Consider the following 23,688-nt stretch of genomic DNA (forward strand, 5'->3'; position numbering starts at 1 on the left):
TATCAAGATCATCTACTATCATGAGTTATTGTTGGGTGAGCGCAGATGATACTGGCAGCGCATTTCACTCCTCATCCGGCTGCTCTATCATGTTGATATGCTAATACGCTCCATAGACTTAAATGGAGTGTATCAGTTGAAGCTATAACTCACTTGGCTATAACTCATGGTCACAACAGGTATCGATTGCAACAGGTATCTGAGACTGAGACTCGATGTGATCTAAACTTTTGACATGTCTGGATAGTGCAATAGGAATGACAGTAAGGCTTTAAATTCAGGGAATCTAATGAGTTGTCCCCAGGATGAGTGCGGAAGCATGCTAGATAGCATGGGCCCTACCATAGTTCCACTTCAATATAGAGATTTAGAATGCTTAGATTCTCCCAGCTGAGCTTTCCAAAATGATTATATGAATAAAAAAAAACATTGGTAAGTTGTATCTCTGCACATTCTTTTTTGTGTGAGCTTCGTTGCACCATGCCCCCTCCATTCATGTCTATTTGAGGGGGCGTGATGGCCATCACGTCCCCTCCCATAGTCATGAATGGAGAGGGTGTGGCGTGACATCACGAGGGGCATGACTTCACATCTCCAGTCCTGGAAACACAGTTGTTTCCGAGACTGGAGCAGCAGCCAGGCATAGAATATGGGTCCCAGTGGTGTGATCCCCACAATCAGACATCTTATCCCCTATCCTTTGGATAGGGGATACGATGTCTTTGGCCGGAATACCCCTTTAACCTACTAGTATGTTTTTGAAAGAAACACAGAGAAAACATACAAACTCCTTGCAGATGTCACCCTTTATTTGATTTGAATCCAAGACCCCAGTGCTGGCAAATCAACAATACCAACCACTGAGCCACCATGCTGCTTCCTAAGTTAAATTAATTCTTATTTTATTATTGCAGGTTTCTGGAATAATACTGAAAACGATTCGATATCTTATCTATCTATGACCGGTATTCCATAATTCTTACAGACGATGCGCATTCGGTTCATGCTTTGTGTCTTACACTTCTGCAATTGCATTGAATCTAGTTGCAGACTGACCAGCAGCAAGCTGACCCCTGACATATCCTTGGATGGGAATATAATAATCGGAGCGATGATGAATGTTCACATGGACAATACATTCCCAAACACCAGCTACAAGGAGAGGCCCGGTCCTGCCATCTGTACAACGTAAGGCTCATCTTTTATCTTCTGTTCAAGTACATGCTAAGGGCTAAGGGTTCACGCAGGGACGAGCACACACAGATATAAAAGGAGGCTAGAGTCCCTGCCATTTTTCTACACCTGCCACTTGATGCCCTATTGACAGGCATATTATTGCATTTTACTGCAATCAGTGATGTCACAGTCCAGGGATAATGCGCACAGTGTCATAGTACAGATATACACAGTGAAGTGACTGGCCTCCAAAATTTCTGTGCACATTCCTGGGTTCACGTAAATGTCAACCTCTATTCTATTAACCAGTTAAGGACCCAGGGGGTACGGGTACGTCCTGACACACTGGTACTTAAGGACCAAGGACGTACCTGCACGCCCGCAGGAATTTTGGTCCCAGGGCGAGGACCGGACCGGGGTGACTGCTGATATTGATCAGCAGGCACCCCGCGCAAATGCCCAGGGAGTCATCAGATCCCCCCCATGTCGGCGATCACTGCGAATCGCCGATGAATTCACACCGACGATTTGCGGCGATTCTGGTCATACGAGTCACGTGTGACCTGGTGACCTTGAGATTCATGGTGAACGGGGGTGTAGAATACACCCCCCAATCACATCCTGTATCTATGGGGAGGTGGCGATTTTGTCACCCCCACAGGATCGCTGTTTTTGGACAACAGCAGCCAGCAGGGGAGGGGTTAATGACCTCTTCTCGCCGCTCTGCCAGCTTAAAGAGTTCAGCAGAGCTGTAAGAAGGAGCCAGGGACCCCCCCCCTCTGCCGAGATCGGAGCCCCTCAGGGAAGAAGACCCCTTCTTAGAGCAGGGAAAGAATACACTAAAGGGACAGGTAGGACTGTAAAAAATAAAAAGTTTTAACAAGTTTTTTTTTTAATCCCCCCCCCCTGACCCCCTAATATTCCTCAAGGGTCCATCGCAGTTTTTTCAGCGTGACCCAGGCCCTATTAGGGGTTCAGGGCACTGGATTTGCCGCACCCCCCCCCCCCCCCATTTTTTAGCTTCAGCATTTTTTCCCCCATATAACAGTTTTTGATTTCTAATCACACACCTTTATAGATACAGTTACACCAAGCACACACACTACATACTCCCCCCCCCGTCCATGACACAGAAGCGGTTCATGGCCATTCATAAATGCCTCCATTACTCTGATAATGCGGCATGTCCACCCCAAATTTTTGGAGGCCTATGTACCGCTCAGGGAGCTCTCAGTAGATGAGTCTCTTATCAGTTTTAAGGGGAGACACATCTAACTCATCTTCCGCCAGAATTAGAGATGAGCGAACTTACAGTAATTCGATTCGTCACAAACTTCTTGGATCAGCAGTTGCTGACTTTAGCCTGCATAAATGAGTTCAGCTTTCAGGTGCTCCGGTGGGCTGGAAAAGGTGGATACAGTTCTAGGAGAGAGTCTCCAGCCCACCGGAGGACCTGAAAGCTTAACTCATTTATGCAGGCTAAAGTCAGCAAACGCCGAGCCGAGAAGTTCGTGACGAATTGAATTACTGAAAGTTCGCTCATCTGTAGCCAGTATATTCCCTCGAAGCGGGCACGGTATGGCGTGAAGCTCTACAAACTTTGTGAGAGTACCTCGGGGTACACTTACAAGTTTAGAGTATATGAGGGACGGGATTCCCGTATTGAACCCCCAGAATGTCCCCCCACTCTGGGTGTTAGCGAGAAAATCGTTTGGGACCTTGTGCACCCATTGGTGGACAAGGGTTGCCACTAGAGATGAGCGAATCGAAGCAAATGAACCCAAATTCGTTACGAATTTCAGGATTTATTCGATATGCAACAAATGTGAATATCGCCGCAATTCTATCGCATTAATCGCTTCATTAAACTTCATTTTACGGCGTTCCATGCTCCAGAACACCTAAAATGGCGGATCCACATGTATGTTCATGTGGGAAAGGGAGGTAGGCGGGATGACCCCGAATCACATGCAGGATGCAGCCTATCAGCATTCAGTCACCCCTGTGATGTCACAGCCCTATATAATCGGCAGCCATTTTGCGGCTGCTCATTTCATGCCATACTGCAGAGGGAGAGAGGACGGAGTGCGTGTCTCTGTGTGTTACACAGACACGCTGAATTGATCATACCGCAGCGTTCCACTTCCAACTGCTAGTCACATCAGCACTGTGGAAAGAGAACAGTGCAGTGCTTTGCTTGTTGTCACTGAGAAGGATTTTGTCGCCAGCCATTAACCTCACTTTATTCAGCATTTTATCAGAGAGGGACAGATAGCTTTTCGTTACCTCATACATATCAACAAGCTGCCTTAACTTCTTGAACCGTATCACAGGAGGCAGGAATGATTTTTCAGTGCAATGCTGTGTATTTTTTTCCACAAGAAATCATCAGCTGCTAATACTAGTCTGTAGACGGTATAAAAATCAGTTCAGACCATTCTTAACACACTGTGACAGAGTGCAATTTATTTATTTTTTTGTGGTGCTGCACTGTTGTGTCCTGCTGCTGTGCAAAAATATGTTTTTTCAGCAGACTGTAGTGCATTTTTCTGCCCTCATACGTGCATACCACATACCTACATCTAAGTAGTGCACTTTTTTGTACCTGTTAATCTGTAACAATCCTACATACAATGAAAGGCCAGGGAAAACTAATCACTGGCTGTTGTTTTATGAAAATACGTTTTCCAAGTGTACTGTAGTGCATTTTTTTGCCCTCATACGTGCATACCACATTCCTACATCTAAGTAGTGTACCATATTGTACCTGTTAATCTGTCAAGGGCCTACATACTGTGAAAGTCCAAGCAATAGTACTCAACGGCTAGTGTTTTACAAAAATACAGAGTTTTTAATGCGTATTGTAGCGCGTTTTTCTGCCCTCATCAGTGCATACTGCATACGTACATCTAAGTAGTGTACCAATTTGTACTTGTTAATCTGTCAAGGGCCTACATACTGTGAAAGTCCAAGCACTAGTACTCACCGGCTGGTGTTTTACGGAAATACAGAGTTTTTAATGTGTATTGTGGCGCATTTTTCTGCCCTCATCGGTGCATACCGCATATGTACATCTAAGTAGTGTACCATTTTGTACCTATTAATCTGTCAAGGGCTTACATACTGTGAAAGGACAGCTAAAAGTAATCACTCGTGTGTAACTGTGAACCAATGGCAGCTCATAACTGACATCTGCCGTTTGCACAGGCCCTTTGAGGAAGCCACATTATACATAAGTCGCCAGGATTACGGGATGAACGACGTCATTCCACTGCTTCATATCCTACAACAAGTGTTAGAAACTATGGGTGCTCAGGGCAATGGAGATGTTGCGCCTACATCTCACGGCTGGCTACATGAGCCCTGTGGGGGCTGAACTGGAACAGGAGGATGAGGGGCACAGTGGAGCACAGTTTAGGTTTGATGAGATGGGCGGTGTTTCTAGTCATCTGACAGGAGAGGAGAAGCATGATGAACTAGAGGAGCTAAAGGGTTATGAGGAAGGCGAGACAGAGGACCCAGACACACCATGGCGGTATGCAGTGGAGATGGAGGCAGGGAGTCCCTCCGAGTCATTTGCACAAATGGCACAATGCATGCTCACTTGCTTGCGTAGTGACAGCCGAATTGTCACCATTCGGCAGCAGGGTGACTTCTGGGTCTCCACCTTATTGGACCCTCGCTACCTGCACAAAATGGGTACCTTTTTTACACCCACTGAGAGGGAGGACAAACTGACCAACTACAGAGGCCTCCTATGTTGTCAGTTGACCAATGCCTATAGGCGCCATCGTCCATCCATTAGCAGGTCATACTTGGGGGGCCCTCTGCGCTCACCTTCCACTGCTATGGCTGCTGGGGAGGGGTGGGGTGCAAGGAGCAGTACCAGCTCCATCAGAAGCAGCCTGAGTCTACAGTCGCTGATGAGTACCTTTCTTCACTTGCATAGTGAAGCAACTCATCAGCAGCAGGTAGACATGGAGCAGGACCTGAACCAGCATGTGGTGGCATACCTTGACAGGCCCATGCCAACACTCCTTGAAGATCCACTGGACTTCTGGGCAGCCAAACATGATTTGTGGCCGTAACTTGCAGAGTTTGCCCTGGAAAAGCTGTCCTGCCCGGCCAGTAGTGTTGCATCAGAGCAGGTGTTTTTTTGCGGCGGGGGCTATAGTCACCCCAAGGAGAATTCGTCTGTACACGAAAAATGTGGAGAGACTGACCTTTGTGAAGATGAATCATGAATGGATCAGCCAGGATTTCCACCCACCAATGCCAGATGCATCAGAGTAGATTGACCATGGTGCTACAGCAACACTTCACAAATATGGATAGTGCCAAAAAGATTTAGGGCACTGCTCCCCAGTTACAAATGTTCCAGCCACCTTCATCACCGGGTACTGGTATTGCCACCCACCGCACCACTCCGTCACCGGGTCACTTTCAGGACTCCTGATGCTGCTGCTGCCACCTCCAAGCTATATCATTCAGCCACTATTTTGTCTCCTTATGCTTCTGCCAACTCCAGGCTGTACCATTCAGCCACTATATGGGCTCCGTATGCTTTCTCCACCTGGATAATATATTGATTTCTGATGCTGCTGGGACTGTCTTGGATATTGCAATTTTGTTATGGTAGCACTAGCAAACATACATGCTCAATCGAGATTTCAACATTGATCTTTTAATGTTATGGGTTGTGAAGCCCTCTCATGTACGCATCCTGCTGCCTGCTGCAGGCTGTGTGTTTCAGCAACTATATGGTTAAGTGATGCTACTGGACCTGTGCGTATCATTTTTTGGATTTTACCACTAGCTAACATACATCTTGTATACAGATTTCAACATTAACATTTTAATATTAGGGGTTGCTAAGCCCTCTTGTATACTCATGCTGATGCCACCTCCATGCTCTGTCATTGTGCTCCCTTTGGATAGGGGATAAGATGTCTAAGCACCAGAGCACCCCTAAGTTGTTCATTCTTTGTTGTGGTTCTTCAGTTGCAGAATTAAGTTGTATCATATTTCCTGTTCCTCCGATGAGCCAATGTCACTGGAACACACAATACTCATATTGTCATCTAATGAAGGAGCCTTTTCTTCAGAGAACGTATCTATTATTTTATTATTTTGAATGTAAGGTGGTATTCTAAGAATTTTTGTGAAGCCCTGGGGTCTCATCATGCTTCAGCCAACTCCAGGCTGTGCCATTCAGACACTATATAGTCTCTTCCTACTGATGCCACCTCCAGTCTCCAGTCGTTGTGCTGACATGGGACTCCTTGTTAGATTAGGTGATTTGTACCCACACGCCGGGGCCTGGGCCACTAAAACTTGGGAGTTAAAAGTTCCATTTCAAAATCCTCTATTTCAATTTCAAAATCTTAGATTTCTATTAATTTTTTTTGTATTTCAATGGTCTCCTCATGCTTCAGCCACCTTCAGGCTGTACCATTCAGAGACTACATGGGCTCCATATGCTTTCCCCACCTCCAGGCTGTGTCATTCAGCCAATATATCATTTTCTGATGCTACTGGGACTGGGATATTAACTCCAAATATGTTCTCTGTAGCACTAGCTAACATCAATGCTTAAAGGGATACTCCGCCCCTAGACATCTTATCCCCTATCCAAAGGATAGGGGATAAGATGTCAGATCGCCGGGGTCCCGCTGCTGGGGACCCCATGGATCACTGCTGCAGCACCCCTCTATCATTACTGCGCAGAGCGAGATCGCTCTGCACATAATGACGGGCAATACAGGGGCCGGAGCTTCGTTATGTCACGGCTCCGCCCCTCGTGACATCACGGCCCGCCACCGTCAATACAAGTCTATGGGAGGGGGCGTGGTTGTCGTCACGCCCCCTGCCATAGACTTGCATTAAGGGGACGGGCCGTGATGTCATAAGGGGCGGAGCCATGACGTCACGCTGCTCCGTCCCTGTATCGCCCGTCATTACGCACAGAGCGAACTCGCTCTGTGCTGTAATGAAGGCGGGATGCCACAGCGGCGATCCCCGGGGTCCCCAGCAGCGGGAGCGCGGCGATCTAACATCTTATCCCCTATCCTTTGGATAGGGGATAAGATGCCAGGGGCGGAGTACCCCTTTAATTGAGATTTCAACATTGATCTTTCAATGTAAGGGGTTATGAAACCCTCTGGTGTACTGCTGATGCCTGCTACTGTATCTTTCAGGAACTACTTGGCGTATTTATGCTTCTGGGCTTGGGCCTTACATTTTTGGATGTTTAACAAAAGCTAAATACATGCTTAATAGAAATTTCAACATTGAACTTTCAATGTAAGTGATTATAAAACTATCTGGTGTACTGCTGATGCCTGCTCCTGACTGTGTGTTTAAGGAACTACTTGGCTTACTGATGCTGCTGGGCTTGGGCCTTACATTTTTTGGATGGTAGCACTAGCTAACATGCATCTTTAATAGAGATTTCAACATTCACTTTTTAATGTTAGGGGTTGTGAATCACTCTTGTGCACTCATGCTGCTGCCTGCTCCTGTATGTGTCATCCAGCAACTAAATGGTTTAGTGATGCTGCTGAGCCTAGGACATTACCTAGATATGATTATAGTAGCACTAGGTACCATACATCTTCAATTGAAATTTCAAAATGCATCTTTTATTATTAGAGATTGTGAGGCCCTATTGTCTCATCTGCCGCCAACTCCAGGCTGTGCCATTCAGACACTATATGATCTCCTTATGCTTCAGCCAACTCCAGGCTGTGCCATTCAGGCAATATATGGTTTACTGATACTGCTGGGACTGGGTATAAAAATGTTGTTATGATAGTACTAGCTACCCAAAATCTTCGGTTTAACCCCTTAACCCCATTTTCACCTCTAGGACGAAGCCCTTTTTTGCAAATCTGACCACTGTCACTTTAAACATTAATGACTCTGGAATGCTTTTAGTTATCATTCTGATTCTGAGATTGTTTTTTCGTGACATATTCTACTTTAACATAGTGGTAAATTTTTGTGGAAACTTGCATCCTTTTTTGGTGAAAAATCCCAAAATTTCATGAAAAAATGTAAAATTTTGCATTTTTCTAACTTTGAAGCTCTCTGCTTGTAAGGAAAATGGATATTCCAAATAATTTTTTTTTGGATTCACATATACAATATGTCTACTTTATGATTGCATCATAAAATTAACGAGTTTTTACTTTTGGAAGACACCAGAGGGCTTCAAAGTTCAGTAGCAATTTTCCAGGGACCAGTTCAGGTTTGAAGTGGATTTGAAGGGTCTTCATATTAGAAATATCCCATAAATGACCCCATTATAAAAACTGCACCCCCCAAAGTATTCAAAATAACATTCAGTAAATGTTTTAACCCTTTAGGTGTTTCACAGGAAAAGCAGCAAAGTGAAGGAGAAAATTCAAAATCTTCATTTTTTACACTCGCATGTTCTTGTAGACCCAGTTTTTGAATTTTTACAAGGGGTAAAAGGAGAAAATGTATACTTATATTTGCAGCCCAATTTCTCTCGAGTAAGGACATACCTCATATGTCTATGTAAAGTGTTCGGCGGGCGCAGTAGAGGGCTCAGAAGGGAAGGAGCGACAAGGGGATTTTGGAGCGTACGTTTTTCTGAAATGGTTTTTGGGGGGCATGTCGCATTTAGGAAGCCCCTATGGTGCCAGAACAGCAAAAAAAAAAACATGGCATACCATTTTGGAAACTAGACCCCTTGAGGAACATAACAAGGAATAAAGTGAGCCTTAATACCCCACAGGTGTTTCACGACTTTTGTATATGTAAAAAAAAAAAAAAAAAATTTCACTAAAATGTTGGTTTTCCCCCAAATTTCACATTTTTTAAAGGGTTAATAGCAGAAAAGACCCCCCAAAATTTGTAACCCCATCTCTTCTGAGTATGGAGGTACCCCATAAGTGGACCTGAAGTGCACTGCGGGCGAACTACAATGCTCAGAAGAGAAGGCGTCATATTTGGCTTTTTGAGAGCAAATTTTGCTCGGGGGGCATGTCGCATTTAGGAAGCCCCTATGGTGCCAGAGCAGCAAAATAACCCCCACATGGCATACCATTTTGGAAACTATACCCCTCACAGAATATAATGAGGGGTACAGTGAGCATTTACCCCCCCCCCCCCCCCCCACTGGTGTCTGACAGATCTTTGGAACAGTGGGTGTGCAAAATTTTTCATTTTCACGGACCACTGTTCCAAAGATCCGTCAGACACCTGTGGGGTGTAAATTCTCGCTGCACCCCTCATTACATTCCTTGAGGGGTGTAGTTTCCAAAATGGGGTCACATGTGGGTGTTTATTTTTTTTTGCGTTTGTCAGAACCGCTGTAACAATCAGCCACCCCTGTGCAAATCACCTCAAATGTACATGGCGCACTCTCCCTTCTGGGCCTTGTGCGCCCCCAGAGCACTTTTCGCCCACATATGGGGTATCTCCGTACTCGGGAGAAATTGCATTACAAATTTTGGGGGGCGTTTTTCCCTTTTACCTCTTGTGAAAATGAAAAGTATAGGGCAACACCAGCATGTTAGTGTAACAATTTTTTTTTACACTAACATGCTGGTGTAGACCCCAACTGTTCCTTTTCATAAGGGGTAAAAGGAGAAAAAGCCCCCCAAAATTTGTTAGGAAATTTCTCCCGAGTACGGCGATACCCCATATGTGACCCTATTATGTTGCCTTGAAATACGACAGGGCTCCAAAGTGAGAGCGCCATGCGCATTTGAGGCCTGAATTAGGGACTTGCATAGGGGTGGACATAGGGGTATTCTATGCCAGTGATTCCCAAACAGGGTGTCTCCAGCTGTTGCTAAACTCCCAGCATGCCTTGACAGTCAATTGCTGTCCAGAAATGCTGGGAGTTTTTGTTTTGCAACAGCTGGAGGCTCCATCTTAGAAACACTGCCATACAACACGTTTTTCATTTTTATTGGGGAAGGGGGGTGGTGGGGGGGGGGCACTGTACGTGTGTATATGTAGTGTTTTACTCTTTATTTTATTTTATGTTAGTGTAGTGTAGTGTTTTTAGGTTACATTCACACTGGCGGCGGATTACACTGAGTCTCCTGCTAGGAGTTTCGAGCTGCGGCGAAAAATTTCCCGCAGCTCAAATTTGTAGCGGGGAACTCGCTGTAATCTGCCGCCAGTGTGAATGTAGCCTGTACATTCACACGGGAGGGGGGTCAAAACTACAACTCCCAGCATGCACTGACAGACCATGCATGCTGGGAGTTGTAGTTTTGCAACAGCTGGAGGCACACTGGCTGGAAAACCTTGAGTTAGGTTCTATGACCTAACTCAGTATTTTCCAACCAGTGTGCCTCCAGCTGTTGCAAAACTACAACTCCCAGCATGTACTGATTGCGGAAGGGCATGCTGGGAGATGTAGTTATGCAATGGCTGGAGGCACGCAAGTACAACTCCCAGCATGCCAAGACAGCCTTATGCTGTTCCTGCATGCTGGTAGTTGTAGTTTTGCAAGATTTAGAGGGGTTCAAGTTGTAAATCACTGTCCAGTGGTCTCAAAACTGTGGCCCTCCAGATGTTGCAAAACTACAACTCTCAGCATGCCCAGACAGCAAACTGGAGGGCTACAGTTTGAGACCACTTAGTGATCTACAACCTGAACCCCTCTAAATATTGCAAAACTACAAGTCCCAGCATGCCCACACAGCAAACAGCTGTCTGGGCATGCTGGGAGTTGTAGTTTTGCAACATCTGGAGGGCCACGGTTTGGAGACCACTGTAAACTGTGGCCCTCCGGATGTTGCTAGGCAACAACTCACCTAGCAGGACCCGGAAGCCGCCGCCGCCGCACGTGGGGGATCCCCGCATGGAGGATCGCGCTCCGGGATCCAGGTAGGGACCTTCGGCGCCGACCATCCCTGGACGGTTCCCCCGTTTTGCCCGGACACCGATAGGTGGGCAAAGCGGGGGAACCGAACTTTAAGCCCCCTCCCCCGGTCTGCTATCGGTCGGTCGCTCGGCCGACCAATAGAAGGGATAGGAGGGGTGGCACCCCTGCCACCAAACTCCTATCCCTTTAGGGGGATTGAGGGTGTCTCGGACACCCCCGATCCCTCTTATTTTCCGCGTCACCAGTGACCCGTATGACCCGGAATCGCGCAGATCGCAGGTCTGAATTGACCTGCAATTTGCGCGCATCGCGGTTATGGGGGGGTCTCAGGACCCCCCTCGGCGATGTGCCGGGATGCCTGCTGTTAGATAACAGCAGTCATCCCGGTCCGATCACCGCTACCAGTGACGCGGCGCTCCCGGAACCCCGCGACGTACATGTACGTCGCCGCGCGCCAAGTGACACTTCGCGGCGCCGTACATGTACGTCGTGGAGGGGTTAAATTTCTGAATTCATCTTGTAATCTTAGGTATTGTGAAGGCCTAGTGTCTACTCATGCTGCTGCCAACTCCTGGCTGTGAAATTCAGCCACTATATGGTCTCCTCATACTGATGCCACCTCCAGGCTCTGTCATTGTGCCGCTCTGTGGCATTGATACTAAAAGCGATGCCGGTAATCTATATGTTATTCTGAATAACAATATGATTTCACTACCCCAGTACACTGCATTTGCGTGTTAGAACACAGCAAAGTTTTTCAAAAGTTTGCTATCTCTAGTTGTATGGTGTAGGGCACTGCCGACAACCAACCCAAAACGGCATATGTTAAATGAGAGTCCAAAGCAGGTTTTGAAGCAACTGGAACTTTACTGAAGAAGGCAGTATAACAGTTCTTACAGATAGCCAACTTCCACAGAGGTGCCCGGGACACAGGGAACCTCTCAGGCTTTCTTTTACTTGTAGTGATAATAATGATGTTGCAGGCCACTGTGCTACTGTTATGGCTTTGGTAGGGACAGTAGAGACGTGACTTGTAGGCATAGGAGACTTACAGATTTGATGTGCCTGCAGACTTGTAGACTTTGGCCTAGCTGGACTGAACTTGTACAGGACTTGTGCTTGCTTTCTTGTCCAGGAATCAAGGGAAAGAGAGCAGATGTGGAGACTATAGCCCTTTATATATCAAGGGGCTGGACTAAAGCCCATTGGTAGCTGGTTGCCTGTGGTTACCTGTGCCTCTGGAACTCTGGGTATCAGGTGATCACATATCACATGACCTTAGTAAGATCCTATGAAGTTTAAACATCCTAATAACCTTTATACATAGTTTATATTCACTGTACAATACTTATAACAAATGTGCATAATTAATAAACACTACAATATCATATCATGACTGAGGGGGACCCTGCAGGAGAGCCCTGTGGACTTGAGGGACTCTACCTGAGGGGACTCTATCTGTACTGGGACACAACATATATATTATTTTTTAAAACACCTCATTCTCTTTCAGTGGCACAATCTTGATGCCGCTGCAGAAAGGATGTTCTGGGACATCTTTGCAGAGCCAATTGTGGACCTCCTGGTAGTTAATGGGCCATCCACAAGTGGTTACAAACAATATATTCAGAAAATATTAACATGTTTTGTTGTCCTCAGCTTCATGTTAGACACCTACCAACGTGCCCAAGCCGTGCATTTTGCTGTGGAGGAAATTAACAAAACCCCTAATGTTTTGCCGAATATTACCTTGGGATTCCAGCTGTTTGACTCATGTGTAGTCCTCCAGAGAGCAGTGTCAGGAACTCTTCAGCTGTTAAGTGGACATGGAAAACCGGTGCCTAACTATCAATGTATCCAGAAGACCCAGTTGGCTGCAGTAATCGGACATTCTTCATCTACATACTCCATTTCACTGGCTCATATACTGGGGCTATACAGGTATCCACAAGTAAGTTCTGGGGCCCCCATGACATTACATGTCCTTTTAATGGCTGAATCAGTCAGTATTTGACCATATCATAAGTAGTTGAGATTTAACAAGTACTCTTGGTCTGCTTCCTCTGAATCTATTGGAGCCTTCATTGGCACCATGCCCTTCATGTCTACATTCTCATGGTTGCAAATAAGCAGGCTAGAAGTACCTTAAGGATTGCCACTTGTAGGATCTTATAGAAGGAAGATGCAGGGAAGTACACAGGAATTTTTTGGCCTCATTGATAAATGTATCAAAATAATAATCATTTTTATTACTAGCTGAGTAACCAGCTTTGCCTAGTCTTCCTACCTAGCCCGTCCTCATATGCCATCCTCATATCCTGACCTCATATCTCGACCTCATGTCTGCTCCTCATATCCCGACCTCATATCCTGACCTCACATCCTGACCTCATATATCAATCTCATATCCTGACCTTATATCCCAACCTCATATACCGATCTCATTTCCGCTCCTCATATCTTATCGTCATATGTCGTCCTCATATACCGACCTCATATCCTGACCTCATATCCCTCTCCTGTACTAACTATTCTCTGCACCTGCCTGCCGGACAGTTAACAAGATATTTAAAAGTCCTGGGTAATCTCTACAGCCCAAGAGTAACACAATCAGGAGACTTCCATGGCATTTAAAAAAAAAAAAAATTTTGCAAATGGGGGTGGGTTAGGGTTGATTTTACTCTACAATAATTTTAGTTGACATATAAGTAACATGTGTACCAAGCTTCATTGAACTCCAGCCATATGGAAGTCACGCTGCAACATCTAAACATATATATGTTTAAAAGCATTGCCCTTCCTTACATCCCGTCCTCATATCCTGTCTTTATATGCCATCCTCATATCCCTACCAAATATTCGACTTCCTATCCTATCCTTATATCCCGACTTTATATTCTAACCTCTTATCCTGTCCTCATATCCCAACCTCTTATCCCATCCTCATATTCCGTCCTCATATCCTGCCCATATATCACGTCTTCATATCCCATTTTTCATTCCTGTCCTCATGTCCCATCTTCATATCCCGACCATGTATCCTGGACTCATATCCCGACCTCTTTTCTGGACCTCATATCCTGACCTCATATCAATCCTCATATCCTGTCCTCATATCCCAACCTTATATCCCGTCCTCACATCCTGTCTTTAAATCCCAACCTCATATCCCATACTCATATCCAGTCCTTATATCCCGACCATATCCTGTTCTCATATCCTGTCCTAATATCTGGACCTCATATCCCATCCTCATATTCCGTTTTAATATGCCAACCTCATATTTCGACCTCACATGCTGACCTCATATCCTGTCCTCATATCACATAGTAATCTCCCAACCTCATATCCCCATCTTTTATCCAATTGTCATATCCCGTCCTCCTATCCCATCTTTATCTCTGGACCTCATATCCGGTCCTCATATCCCAATCTCATTTCCCATCCTCATATTCCATCCTCATATCCCAACCTCAGCTCTGGTCTTCATATCCCATTCTCATATCCTGTCATTATATCCTGTCCTCACATCACATCCTCATATCCCCCCCACCACCCCAACTATTCTCTGCATCTGCCTGCCGGTCAGTTAACAAGATGAAGTCTCTGCAGCCCTGAAAACCTACCCTAAATGTTTACCATGCCACCCCAACAACATTATAGGTACCCTTTAAAATAAAAAGCAGGTGCAAATTATCCCTTCTTGGAACCAGATAGCTAACTGTGCTTATATGGTATGGGAAGTATTAGCTTTTTAAATAGAAGACACATAAAGATTCCTCTTTTCCTTGTGTGGTAGCTACAGGTTTAGAAATGATATATATGGCTTTTTACTGAAAATGTGTAACAAATTCTATCAGTTTCAAGTCTTTTTAAATTCACACCGTGCAACCAGGGCAGAGTTTCTTGCAGAAGCAATGTGGTGTGCAAAATAATACATTTTAGGAGACTTGTGGCTGTGCAGGGCTAACCATGGAAATGTAGCAATGTGGATAGTAGTAGTATGTATGTATGTAAATGTAGCAATGTGGATAGTAGTAGTATGTATGTAAATGAAGCAAAGTGGATTAATGTAATATGTATGTAAATTTAGCAATGTGGATAGTAGTAATATGTATGTAAATTTAGCAATGTGGATAGTAGTAATATGTATGTGAATGTAGCAATGTGGATATATATATATATATATATATATATATATATATATATAGATAGATAGATAGATAGATAGATAGATAGATAGATTGATAGATTGAAACATCATGGCCAAGATGGTTGGCCGTCTAGACCTGGTATCAGGGGCACCATGGAGTAGTAGTAGCAATGATGGCAGCAGCTGTGGTACACAATGGGCAGTAATAGTGTTGAGCAAGTCGAGCTCTGCAAACTCGGATTTGACCTGAATTCCGCAGAACTTTAGAACTTTTACGGGTTTGGCTCACGTAAACCAGTAAAAGTGGGAAATACTTATGGAATACATTGTGTTTTGGCGCCAAGAGAAAACAGGGGCCAGTAAAATTACATCAGGGTGACCAGCATATCACATAATAACCCAGGTTATCATATGATTTGCTGGTTTAAGTGTCAATTAGCTCAAAGACCGATGGCAGACAGCAAGGGGATGGGGAGTTTTACACAGTTAATGGCTAATAAGCCTGCCCCAGCACTCAGTCAGAGCGGGAGACAGAGAGACATAGACAGGAATGCAGAGATAGATAGAGATACGACAGAGATAGCAAACAAAGAGAAACAGACAGTGTGTGTGAAAAGAAGCTAGAATCCTCATCCTTACTATAACATCCACAGTACACAAATCCTATAGGGGATATACAAGAATTCACAGAAAAGAAGTGATCATTCACAGCATTGTGTGTGGACTGATCATAGAGGGGCGTCCTGTCCTACACAAGACTCATCATGTACCACAAAGCCCAACAAGCCTTTAAAAAAAAACAGGACAAGTGAACAACTGAAATGAGCTAAGCTGTGCTGCGGCTGACCTTTATGATAGCAATACAAATGTAAAGCACCATAAAGGCAGCATAGCACCTTTACTCACCTATACAGGGATTAACAGTTAACCTACAGGTTGTAACATAGCAGCAAACTAAGGGCGTATATTGGGAATTCTGGCAGTTACCTTAATGTGGTGAAATTGAAGTGTTTCTGATAAGTAAAAGCAATCTAGAAGTGTTCTAGGTTATCTCTTTGCATCTTCAAAGCAGTTATTCCTGCGTTCATAAATGTTCCAACTGCCCTATGGTGTATACTGTTTTCACAAAAGGACTTGAAGCTGTTGTCATCAAAAGTTTCTTATCAATGAATGGTAGTATTTGATATTTATTTATATTCTTGAATTTTCCAACAGATTAGCCACTTTGCCACAAGTCCTCTTCTCAGTAACCATATCCAGTTCCGCTCATTCTTTAGAACAGTCCCCAGTGACGCCTTCCAGTCTCAAGGTCTTGCACAGCTGGTGTTGCACTTTGGATGGACCTGGATTGGTCTAGTGGCCATTGATGATGATTATGGGCAGCAAGGTATCCAAATGGTCAAGAGGGATATAATAAAAGCTGGAGCCTGTGTGGCTTTCACAGAAACCATAATCTCCAGTCAGCAAGATCGAAACGCCCCACATATTGCTCGAGTGGTTAAAGACTCTACAGCCACAGCGGTGGTCATCTTCTCTAATGATATAGACTTAAGCTTTGTTCTGGATGAGATGTTGAGGCAGAACGTCACAGGAAAAGTATGGATTGCCAGTGAAGCTTGGTCTACCTCATCATCCTTGTCAGTGAGTAAATATTCAAGACTTCTTCTTGGAACAATTGGTTTTGCCCTCCATAGTGGAAGCATGCCAGGGTTTGGAGATTTCCTCAACAAGATAAATCCATCTATGGTTGTGGGAAATCAATGGATGAAAACATTATGGGAACAAGTATTTGGCTGCAAAATTCAAGACAAGATATTTCCTAAAGTCCAACCAAACTCATCGATAAAAGAATGTACGGGCCAAGAAAATCTTGAGACCATCCGGAACAGTTACAATGATGTCTCTAGTCTAAGGGTTCCATACAACATCTATACAGCAGTTCATGTGGTAGCAAAATCCCTGGACGATTTGGAAAAATGCAAAAAGGGAGGTGGACCATTTCCCAACGGAGCATGTGCTGATATTGAGAACTTCAAGCCTTGGCAGGTTAGTGTAAGCTCAGTGTTACAACTTGTACAATGTTCTTACCACGATGGCTTTTGTTCAGCTAGTAGTTTCTTTATATGCACATATTATTTCTTGTATGCTGCTTGAGAATTCATCATGCACGTAGGCTGGCATAAGAGCTGTATACACTTAAAGAAGCACTCTGTTTTTCTTTTTTCCACATCGTGCCACCAAATTTTTTTTATTCCAGTGCAGCTACATCTATGTGTTTCATGACTCTAACTTGGTTATGTGATCACCCAGTCTGACTCTCCTAGTCTTCCAGTGCCTAATGAGTCTTCCTTCCTGTGAACTACAGGATGACCCCATCACCTACCAGAGTCCCTCCTGCTAGCTCCCAGATCCCTTCCCACCCAGATCTGTATACTCTTTCTCTATCTCTATGGCATATGGGTCACATGGTGGTTCAGTGGTTAGCACTGTTGCCTTGCAGCATTGGGGTAAAAGGCTCAAATTCTACCAATGATAATATCTGCAAAGGAGTATTTGTAGGTTTCTTCTGGGTTCTCTGGTTTTCTCCCACACTCAAAGAACATACTGATCGAAAAAGCACTTATTTTTTATACAATAATTATTATATAGTAGTTATACACCTCTACCAAAACCCTATCTGTATCACTGACAAAAGCAGCTAAAATGATGTTAGCTGGGTGATCTCCAGCACTAGCAGCCTGATGAGATGATTGGGTGCAAATATCAAATGCCCCAGCTAATGCCTGAGGATTCATGGTAAAGGAAGTGTCACGTACCTGGATGCAGAAGTCACGGAGCAGGTAGTGGATCCTCTACCTGTGTGGCAGATGACTCGGACTGTATCAAGGAGCGGAGTCTAAAGTGCCGCTGGTCTTCACCAGAGCCCACCGCAAGGCAGGATGGATTTGCTGCGACAGGTGGCACCCAGGTCGCTACCCCCGATATGGCTCGACCACACAGGTACTGGGCAAGGCGAGGTACAGGAGGATGAGACAGAGGCGTAGTCAACGTAGTAGAAGGTCAAGGCTGGCGGCAAAGATTCATAGTCAAAAACATAGCAAGGAAGTCTGGTAACACGGATAGGCAAAACAGGCAATGGGAATGCTTTCTCTTAGGCAATGAGCACTGAAGATCCGGCAGTGATGTGTGGGAGGTGCACTTACTAATTATGGGCGCACTGGCCCTTTAAATTTCAAAGCACCGGCACGCGAGTACCTTAAGGGAGGGGGCCGCGCGCCGAGGCTGAGACGGAGCAGCAGTAGCAGGAGTGGATGTAGGTAAGTGACGGGCTGGAATTTCGCATGCCGCCGTGTCCCGCAATGCGAATCCCTGCCCGCCAGTGAGCGGGGACACGGGGCTACTGCGCTCATGGCCGGTGCTAACCGCCGGAGCGCAGTATGTAACAGGAAGGGTACATTACGGAACCCATATAATTGCACATTTGTAAGTAAAAATGGAAGCCTATCCCATGCCTGCCATATCAGCAAAAATAGTTAAGCACAAGACACACACAAAAACCTCCAAATTAAAGAGAATAAAGAAATGAAAAATAAAATTAAGCATAACAAATAAAAAAATTTCACTGAGTGCTTCTTTATCCCCTTAAGGACTCAGCGTTTTTCCATTTTTTGCAATTTCATTTTTTCCTCCTTACCTTTTAAAAATCATAACCCTTTCAATTTTGCACGTAAAAATCTATATGATAGCTTATTTTTTGCGCCAACAATTCTACTTTGTAGTGACATTAGTCATTTCAACCAAAAATCTACAGTGAAACAAAAAAAAAATCATTGTGCAGAAAAATTGGCTTCCGTTTCTACGCAGTACATTTTTCTGTAAAAATGACACCTTCTCTTTATTCTGTAGGTCCATACGTTTAAAATGATAGCCTACTTATATAGGTTTGATTTTGCCCTACTTCTGGAAAAAATCATAACTACATGCAGGAAAATGAATATGTTTAAAATTATCATCTTCTGACCTACAGGGCCGTATGAGGGCTAATTTTTCCCGTCATGATCTGAAGTTTTTAGCGGTACCATTTTTGTATAGATCAGACTTTTTGATCACTTTTTATTCAATTTTTTTATTATATAAAAAGTGTTTGTTATTTTAAAATGGGAAAAGGGGGGTGATTCAAACTTTTATTAGGGGAGGGGTTAAATGATCTTTATTCACTTTTTTTTTTTTGCTTTTTTTTCCCCCCCTCAATGTTATATATAAGGGACTATAGCATGAATTACATTGATCTCTCATACTGTTCAATGCTATGCCATAGCATAGCATTGAACAGTGTTTCTGCCTCATGAATGCTCCTGGCTTGATCTCAGGCAGGGAGCAGTCATTCGGCGATCAGACAGCGAGGAGGCAGGTCGGGATCCTCCGGGTGTCCTGCAAGCTGTTCAGGACACCATGATTTCAATGCAGCAGTCCCGAACAGCACCACTCAGCTAACCTGCAATGTTTACTTTTGTTTTAGATGCAGCGATCAAGTTTGATCGCCATGTCTAAAGGGTTAATGCTGGAAGTCAGCCCAATTGGCGATGTCCAGCATTAGCCATGGGTCCTGGTTCCTTATAGCAACCTGGACCCACCCGGTATGATGTGCACTCACCTGCTGAGCACGCGTCATACCTGGGGAGCCACAGATGGACATAATGAACACCCATTTTCGGTAAGAGGTTAATGGAATGCATACAGGTATAGGGGTCAGAAGAGGACAATTTTTAGCATGCTTATTATCGTACAAAAAAGTAATAATTGTTTTTTAAATATCAAATTAAAACAAAATCAACATAATTTGGGTATAGTTGTAATTAGAGATGAACGAAGTTACAGTGATTCGATTCGTTATGAACTTCTCGGCTCGGCAGTCCTAGGAGAGAGTCTCCTAGGTCTGTATCAGCCTTTTCCAGCCAACCGGAGCACCCAAAAGCTGAACTAATTTATTCAGGCTAAAGTCAGCAACCACCGAGCTAAGAAGTTCGTGACAAATCAAATCACTCTAACTTTGCTCATCTCTAGTTGTAATTGTACAGACCTGCAGAATAAGTATAACATGTCATTTTAAAGGAGTATGGAGTACTGTGACATAGGACAATTTATTCCCTAGCCAAAGGATATGGGATACGTGTCTGATCGCTGGGGGTCCGAACGCTGGGACCACTCGCAATCTCCTGTCTGGTGATCTCTGCTCTGTGTGTCTTAACCCCCCCCCCCCCACAAATCGGTGGTCAACATGCCATCTCTGTATATCTCTATGGGAGAGCTGGAGATACACGAATGCGGTATCTTTGGCTCTCCTATAGAGATGCATGGAGAGTACATGTCAGCCAATGCTTCCTGCGTGGTAGACACAGGTACCCTTATGTGGAGAGCCTGATCGTCATGCAGAAGATCATGGCAGGGTCCCAGGGGTCGGACCCCATGCAATCTAACACTTTTTTCAAATCCTTTTGAATAGGGGATAAACTGTCCTACCTCACAGTACTCTAACCATAAAATGCACAGCTTAGCAACGAAAACCACTAAGGTTGCCCAATAAACCTTTTAAGGTCTGAATTTGCATCTACAATTTAATGAAACTGATCAATGTACAATTTCTACACAGTTGTTGCACTACATGAAGAAGTTACGTCTGAACACGTCCGATGGTAGACAACTCTTTTTCGATGAGAACGGAGATCCACCTGCTGTGTACGATATAGTGAACTGGCAGCTGGGCCCTGAAGGGAAACTCCAACAAGTGAAAGTGGGCAGTTATGATACCAGTATAACCAGTGGGAACATCTTCACCATTAATACCAGCCACATACATTGGGGAACTGGAGACCTCGGGGTGAGATACTACGGTCATCCCTTTTACAGTTTCCCATTAATTGTTTGCATGCTTTGGTTCATGACATCTTTAATAGCTTCTCAACATGGTGTAAAGATCCATTATATCCATTACATAAATAAAGGTGACCTTGGAAAGAATTTTAGAAAAAAAAAAATATTTTCATATAATTTTCAGGATAATGGTTTAAAAAAAGTAAGCAATGTCAATCTCCGAACCCTTAAAGCTTACTTTACTGTGGCTGATAATAATGAGATTTTGCTTCGTCCGGAGATTGACAAATGGTTTACTTTCTTTAAATCATTATCCTGAAAATTACATGAAACTATTTTTCTTCAAAAATTGTTTCCAGGTGCCTGTTTCAGTTTGTAGCCCTAGTTGTCCACCAGGCTTCAGGAAAGCTGCTAGAAGAGGGGAACCTTCATGCTGTTTTCAATGTATTCCATGCCCTACTGGAGAGATGGCCAACCAAATGGGTAGGAAACAAAAAAAGACTGAAAACATTTTTTTTCTCTCTTGATCCATTTTACACCATATTGTAATGTATTATTTTCACAACAGGTCTCATTTGTATTTTTTCAAGATTCGTTACAATGTAAAATATGCCCATGGGATATGTGGCCAAATCCAACCCAAGATTATTGTGTTCCAAATACTGAAGAATTCCTTTCACATGAAGATCCACTGGGCATCACCTTAACAGCTACTGGCATCTCCTCATCATTGGTTCCTATGGGGATCTTTGGAATTTTCATTTGCTACAGAACAACCCCCATTGTTCGGGCCAATAACTACTCCTTGAGTTGTCTTCTCCTGGTGTCACTATCTCTCTGTTTTCTTTGCTCTTTAGTCTTTATTGGTTATCCCCAGTATGAGATATGTATTTTAAGGCAAGTGACTTTTGGTGTTGTATTTGCTCTTTGTGTCTCCTGCATCTTGGCCAAAACCATTATGGTAGTAATCGCTTTTAAGGCCACAAGGCCTGGGAGTCAACTAAGGAAATGGACTAGACCACATGTATCATATCTCATAGTCATCTCCTGTATCCTTATTCAGATATTTATTTGCATTATGTGGCTGACATTCTCTCCTCCTTTCTCAGAAGTCAATTCAGAAAGTAATTCTGGAGTTCTAGTCATTCAGTGTAATGAAGGGTCACCATTGGCTTTTTGGGCTATGCTTGGCTACCTCGGTCTCTTGGCCTTCATTAGCTTTATTGTAGCTTTCTTGGCCAGGAGACTTCCAGACAGCTTCAATGAGGCCAAGTTCATCACCTTCAGCATGCTGGCCTTCCTGAGCGTCTGGTTGTCCTACATTCCGGCATCTCTCAGTTCACGAGGAAAATATATGGTGGCCATGGAGATCTTTGCTATCCAATCGTCAACCTGGGGTCTGGTTATTTGTATGTTCCTTCCAAAATGTTATATTATTGTATTCAGACCCGACATGAACTCAAGAGAAAAACTGATGGCAAAACAAAATAATCATACTAACTGACATTTGGGAATTTTCAGATTTCTATTTTTTATAAAATATACATTTTAAGTCATGAAATGTAATAATTTATAGGCAATTTTGAAGTTGTTTATCCCCTATCCCTTCCTTTTTGCTCTTTTTTGTTGAAAAGAAAAGTTGTATTTGCTGACATGCGAATCAATAAACCCTCAAATAGTTAATCTGGTGCTTCTTATTAGAGGCAGAGGCTTTAGGCCTAATGCAAATTCTGGAACAGCCTAATCCCATCCCAGGTAATGTGTGCTATTTAGGCTAGGTTCAGACTACCGAATTTCCGGAATTTCCGCCTGCAATTTCAAAGCGGAATTGCAGGCGGAAATTCCGCTTGCTAAAATATATAGTGTAGTGAATGGGTTTCCGTTCACAAATTCCCACTTTGGAGTTTGTGAAGAATGGCGTTGCTCTTTCTTCAGGCGGAAATACTCGCGGAACACATTGCAGTCTATTCGAGACTGCAGTGTCCGCGCGGTCCTAGCGCCGACTGATTCGGTCGGCGCTGGCTGCACTTGGAATCTCCGGGCGGAAATTTTCTGCCTGGAGATTCCGTAGTCTGAACCTAGCCTAATACTGCTGTTATACACCAGGACCAGGGTATGACTCCAACTGCACCATCTCTTTCAGCTGTGTTTGCGGACATCATAGATTTTCTGCATTTCCACATTGTTCATCATCTCCAACTTCTAGTCCTGCTTAACCTCTCAAAAACTTTATATTCATCATTGAGTTGCAAGTTCCCCCCCCAAAAAAAAAAAACAATAATATCTATGAGCTAAAATCCATGAAGCTTTCAAGAAAGGAGATTAGTAGGGATAAGCGAATCGAATCTGAGGAATCCAAATTTGTTACGAATTTCTGAAAAAATTTGACTCCCAGCAAATCGCTTCATTAAACTCCATTTAGTGCGGTCCAGGCTCCAGGGCATCTAAAATGGCGGATCCACATGTGAGGACATAGGGCAAGGAATCCTGGGAAGGTGGGAATAAGGGTAGGCAGGATGACCCTGAATCACATGCAGGATGCAGGCTATCAGCACCAGTAACCCCAGTGATGCACAGCCCTATATAATCGGCAGGCCTATTGTGGCCAGTCACTTCA

At 44.1% G+C, this 23,688-nt stretch overlaps 1 protein-coding gene across 1 annotated transcript; it reads left to right on the forward strand.

The window, feature by feature from the left end:
• The first annotated feature begins 1,103 nt into the window (after positions 1-1,103).
• Positions 1,104-22,575, forward strand: LOC130367307 (extracellular calcium-sensing receptor-like). The gene is made up of 6 exons (XM_056569715.1): positions 1,104-1,188; positions 12,707-12,998; positions 16,416-17,246; positions 20,851-21,078; positions 21,431-21,554; positions 21,662-22,575. The coding sequence occupies exons 1-6, from the start codon at positions 1,112-1,114 to the stop codon at positions 22,573-22,575; spliced, it is 2,466 nt and encodes an 821-aa protein (XP_056425690.1). The 5' UTR covers positions 1,104-1,111.
• The last annotated feature ends 1,113 nt before the right edge of the window (positions 22,576-23,688 follow it).

This window comes from Hyla sarda, chromosome 4 (genome assembly GCF_029499605.1).
Source record: "Hyla sarda isolate aHylSar1 chromosome 4, aHylSar1.hap1, whole genome shotgun sequence".
Taxonomy (NCBI): Eukaryota; Metazoa; Chordata; class Amphibia; order Anura; family Hylidae; genus Hyla; species Hyla sarda.

Bases quoted from the DNA above. Each gene is read 5' to 3' on its own strand.
- LOC130367307 (XM_056569715.1), top strand. From the start codon at position 1,112: ATGATGAATGTTCACATGGACAATACATTCCCAAACACCAGCTACAAG. The intron at 12,999-16,415 runs GTAAGTTCTGGG...ATTTTCCAACAG, and splicing joins GGCTATACAGGTATCCACAA to ATTAGCCACTTTGCCACAAG. The intron at 17,247-20,850 runs GTTAGTGTAAGC...ATTTCTACACAG, and splicing joins AGAACTTCAAGCCTTGGCAG to TTGTTGCACTACATGAAGAA.